The 5,501-nt window shown below is 44.8% G+C and overlaps 1 protein-coding gene across 1 annotated transcript; it reads right to left on the bottom strand.

Moving 5' to 3' along the window:
• Positions 1-2,072: 2,072 nt before the first annotated feature.
• Positions 2,073-4,995, bottom strand: LOC147429641 (uncharacterized). The gene is made up of 2 exons (XM_086495897.1): positions 3,205-4,995; positions 2,073-2,674 (listed from the first exon to the last, which is right to left on the bottom strand). The coding sequence occupies exons 1-2, from the start codon at positions 4,881-4,883 to the stop codon at positions 2,395-2,397; spliced, it is 1,959 nt and encodes a 652-aa protein (XP_086352023.1). The 5' UTR covers positions 4,884-4,995; the 3' UTR covers positions 2,073-2,394.
• Between the last annotated feature and the right edge of the window lie 506 nt (positions 4,996-5,501).

Raw genomic sequence — 5,501 nt, 5'->3', positions numbered from 1 at the left:
TGCATATGGGAGTGCTTTGTTGAAGTCGAGGTAGCGCTCTCTCTCTCTCTCTCTCTCTCTCTCTCTCTCTTCTTTCTATAGGCCGTCGTAAATCTTTACCTTGTTTATTTTTTTTCCACCATCGTGGGGAAGGTAGTAGGGAGAAACTATACACATATCATGTATTTACAATTGTACATTGTTGTACATTACACCCTCAAGAGGCAACCGTGGGAACCACTCCCCCAATAGGGGAGGAGAATACACCAAAGAGAACGCAACTCGTGGGCCTCAGACCCTCGACCTTGGGTTACATCACAAAGGTCTCACCAACTGAGCTACGCTTCTTGGGTAGGGCTAAGATCTTAAAGATGACTTGCACCATGATCACCTTCAATGTTCATCAAAATTCTTGAAGGCTTGGAGACAAATAATGAAAGTACCCTTGGTTGGTGACAAGTTTTTGTTTGTCCAGCTTATTAAGGAATCTAAGCTTATTAAGGAATCTAGAGGGAGTGTGAGGAGACTCTTGTCTTGTGGTGATGGTAGAAGGTAAGGAGAAGGCACCTTTCAATGGCTTTATACCAATGCTTTAGTGACATGCGGAAAAATATGCCACCTTTGATAATGACAAACTGAAAAAGATAGATTTAATGTGAACACAAAGAAACCTTGGATGGTGCTCATGGAAGGCATCATGTCATTAATCAAATTTTGCTAGTGGTATCGCATCAGCACTGGGAAAGTCCCAAACGGCCGGGTTTCCTCCTTGCAGTGTTCGAGAAAGGTTTGCCTCAGCTTAGCCTAGAGCCGGTTCAAAATTCTAGATTAGTTGGTTTAAAACTAGGAAAAGGGGAAGAAAAAACTGCAAAAATTGCAAAGAAATAGATAAAAAAACTTGCAAATTTGGAAATGCCAGTTTGCATCTTACGGAGGAGGAAACAAGGCCGCCTAGAAAAAATACTTTCTCGAACACTACCTCCGTGTAAAGATGTATACCGGAAATACTAGTAGAATTTTCCCAATTTGCAAGATTTTTGAACTATCTTCTTGTATATCTCACCGGTTTTACTTCCTTTGTTTGCAACCGGCCAATGTCCATTTCCAACTAGCTCAAGGCTAAGTTGAGGTAAACCTTTCCGAACATTGTATCGTGTGCTTCTATATTGTGATTTCTTTTCCCTTTCCAAAGAGAAGTTGCCTTTTTAATTCAAGAGAGCGACATAAAGGTGACTAAAACAAAGGAAAATTTGTGCCACATGTAAAACTAGCATTAAGCATGTGACCATCACAACATTATCAACAAGATTGGAACTGTTGACTTGACGCAACTAAATTAATCCCTTGATTAAACTAGCCAAGCTTTTTTAAGCTTTTGCCTAGAAATATGTAAGCTTTTGCCCATAATTTAGCCACATGCTTATTCAATCAAATTTGCTAGTTGGTGTTTTTTGACTTTTCATAACATGAGACTTGATTTCCACTAAACTTTATTGGCACCATATAATCACTTCACTTGACTACTCTCCTAATCCCTTTATTTGATACCCCCCCCCCCCCCACCCTTCTCTTCTCGCATTGCCCCATGCACGCATGTATCTCGTGCACGACCGCTCTATGTATAGAGACCTTCGGTACATGCCCATGTGTTTCATGTAAGACCTGTAGAGACCTTCAACAATGCAGATCCACAAGAAGTTTTGGACAAATTCTCACAATATTTCCCACATTGTGACTTACCTCAACATCATGAGCTTCTGTGAGGGAGGCGCCTCCCTCACAAAAGCTCATGGTGTTATGCATTGTATGAAAAACACAGAGAAAGACTCCATTTTCCTACATGAGAAAATTTCTAAATCTTCTTGTGAGAATACAAAGATGCCACTTGGATGAGCTTCTTGGAAGGAACACAGGGATTATTGTGCTATGACTGGTCACAGCTCTCCCAAGAAGTTCTCTTTGAGTTTTTTATGCCAGACTAGTATCGATAGAACAATGGACTTAAATTTTGGACGTTCAACATCGCCGATTGATCTCAAATTTTAGATCACAGCAAACAAGCTTCATCTTTAACTGTGGACTAGATGCTTCCAAATCCGCAACGAAGTAACGATTGAGATTAGAGCTCGAAATGAAAGTCTATTGTACATCATGTTATAGAGTGCCTGCCTCAGTAATATGGCTAATGTACAAGGAAAATTGGGAGTGTGTATACATGCATACTCACAAAGAGACAGAAGTATGGGTATAGCTGAAGGTTTTCTTGCTATACTCAACCTGTTAAAAAGTAGGCTGAATATTTGTAACTTTACACTATAGCTTTCTCCCATTGCCCTACTTTGGGTTGATGGAAAAAGGGTGGTGGCTGCCTTCATCACATGGGCATCATATTGCAACTTGCTTGTAGGTGGCTTGTCATGAGCTTGGCATCTGCTCAGAGTTGGAGCCCAAATTGTCTGCAATCCAACAGCATGAGTTCTCCTCAGCCTGGCCTGCACTCGAGTTCCACATAAAGTGCGCATAGCACCCCGCATGATACGCGTTGGTGGGATCCACCGTCACCGCTGCCTTGTACGCACTCTCAGCTTCCTCTACATCCCCTTTCACCACCCACAAAAAGCTCGCAAACCTCCCCATTGCCTCCCCATCGCCACCGGCATCCAGCATCACTGCTCTCCTGTAGAGCTGCTCCGCCCTGATAAGGATAGATAACAGCACCAAATTAGTGCTTTGAAAATGTCTTAAAACACAAATACATGCAACTACATGAAGCAATTCAATTGGACAAGCAAAATATGGATGGTGTTAAACAACCAAGATGGTCATAAAAGAATGGGAGTAGCTCTAGGTGGTCAAGAGAGAGAAAGACACACACACACACATGCATGCAAAGTCTGAGACCCTAGCATGCCAAGAGCACAGGTCGATTTGAAGAGCGTGATGTGTCTGAATTTTGTAAAGTTTATGGGCACGCTATGGAGGATAAAGCGGCAGAAAACATAACATACACAAGAATCAGCTTAGGATTTCAATATATGTGGGTGCCCTTAAGCTGTACATGATGCATCAACAAATGTGGATGTTGGTGTGCAACATATTCATATGGACATCCTATGTGGTGTGCCGTGTATATGTGTGAAAATGCATACATGTATAGCTTCACATGTGCATGATTGTCATTCTTTCCATATAATAAAAAAACTTTAGGGCCAGCTTGAGCATCACCTGCCATTGTCGTGCCGCACCACATGAAGAAACTGAGCATAATTAGCGAGGAGGAGAGGGTTACTAGGATCCGAATTGATCTCTTGCTGGTAGTTGAGATCAGTCCGATCAAAACATGGATAGTTATCGGCTTCTAACGTAGGTGCCCGCACAGGGGCAACCAGCATGTTTTTGATTGTTGGATCGAGGTCCACACCTTTGATGTCAGTGACATGATGCAATGGTAACAATGAGGATTTTATAAGTGGCGATGATGATGGTGATGATGTAGAGATACCGGCACCACCATCATCTCCAGCACCATCCACAGCATGCTCCGGACTCAATTTCCTTAGAAATGAGTAGTCCCAATTACCATTTGAGTAGCTTCTACCATGTGTAATAGCACTACCATCTCCATTTTTGACCCCTGGGTCACTCTGCAAAATCCCATCCAAAAATCCTTCTTTGAATCCATGCTCCTTTCTAGTTACAAGCTGTTGCTCTTCTGCTGCTCTGTTATATTGGGGCATTGCATCGACACCTCCCACAATGGTGAAGCTGGCCATATTGTACACGAGAGTTGTCATGGTCGGGGGCTCTCCAAGATGCACCACAGGGATGGCCACATGCTTCAAGACCGAATGCAGGGTAAAATCCGCCAAAAGCATCATGGTGAGAAGCATCAGCTTAGGTGTACAAGAAAAGACCTGCTGAAACAACCAGAGTAATGAGTCCAGCATTTCCGCATATGCACTGCGCCCCACCCAGTTTTGATGGAAGAATGCCGTCTTGACATCAACAGCATCGACGCCACTTGCTTGAGTCTGCATGCAAGCTGTAGAGAGAGCATGTTGTTGGAGCACCTTTAACATGTAAACAAGAGAGGCAAAGGCGCTAAAGACTGAATCCCCTACGGCCGTGGGATAATTCAATCTTGGCCTGGTGCTGGCACCACAATGAGAGGCAAATTCAGATCGATTAGGTTCGCCAAAAGGCGCCTTTGAATTCCATTGCTTATCAGAACCAGTTTGCGGGGACACTTTCAACAGTTTTCGCTTGAGCATGCGGAGCGACATGGGGCGGCCCATCACGTCATTTAGCGAAATTGGGCGACCCTTCAAATCATTTTGCCCGCCGCTGTTTTGCATGCAAAGATCTGAGTCGGTCTCATGGGTATGTCTGCGCACACCTCCTTCCACAAGCACTTTCTCCCCCATTGTATCATTGTGATAAGGCATGAAAAATCTTGGAGGCACTTCCCAGCTACATGCAGACTCCCTTAGCTCGGAATAAACAATACTCTTCTCAAGATCCAAGCCTTTAGTCACAATGGCTTCCTTCTTGTTGCTTGCGAAAGGGGCGCCTGGCCTGCGCACATTGCCCGGTGGTCCGGAAAACCGACCTTGAGGTAACCTCTCGAAGTCGGGAAACTCATCAATAAACTGGCTACTGGACAGAGCTCTGCACACAAGTGCTAGCTTCGAGGTGGCAGGGACTCTTCCGCATTTGTTCATGAAGTTAACCGCTTTCTTGAGGGGAGGGTATCTTTTCAGAGCGCCAATGGTGAGCTCCGGTTGACACAGAAAGATGTTCGGCAAGCTAGAATGCCTGATGAGATGGCTGTTGCTAGGACTAGCGGGATTCGAACTTGGGATGCATAAGGAGTCTAGAGATGCCATGCGACGCAAGCTCGCCATTGAAGCTGTGTAATCAATTGGTCGAGAGAGAGAGAGAGAGAGAGAGAGAGAGAGAGAGATCACCACAGTTCACTAGATACAAATTTCTAAAATAGCACTAGCAGCTTGGCCACGCCCACCCAAAGAAAAAAAAGGGTGATATGGCTGTCCCTGTTCATATGATAAAATTTGGAGATGTTGCATTGGGCCCAAATATAAGCAACAATGAAAATAATTTCAATGATGGCAAGATTACAAGGAATCTTGGCACCTCTTAGAGAAAGCTCTTGTGTGTGTGTGTGTGTGTGTGTGTGTGTGCGCGCGCGGGGGGGGGGGGGGGGGGGGGGGGGGGGGGGGGGGGGGAGGGGGGGGGGCATGAGGAGAGGCGTCTCTCTCTCTCTCTCTCTCTCTCTCTCTCTCTCTCTTCTCTCTCTCTCTCTCTCTCTCTCTCACACACACACACACACACACACACACACACACACACACAACCTCCTGGAGACATAAAAGTGACTCAAATTGCCTGGAGATCTCCTTGCATCTGGATGACACCACGACACAAACATCATTGAGACTACAAGGGGAACTTCTTCACCCAACCATCTGCTCGTAAAGGCCGCGTGGTGTATCTTTAACAGA

Source organism: Adiantum capillus-veneris, chromosome 22 (genome assembly GCF_014529385.1).
Source record: "Adiantum capillus-veneris isolate H3 chromosome 22, ASM1452938v2, whole genome shotgun sequence".
In the NCBI taxonomy this organism is placed as follows: domain Eukaryota; kingdom Viridiplantae; phylum Streptophyta; class Polypodiopsida; order Polypodiales; family Pteridaceae; genus Adiantum; species Adiantum capillus-veneris.
This window is presented reverse-complemented; position numbering and strand designations above follow the sequence as displayed.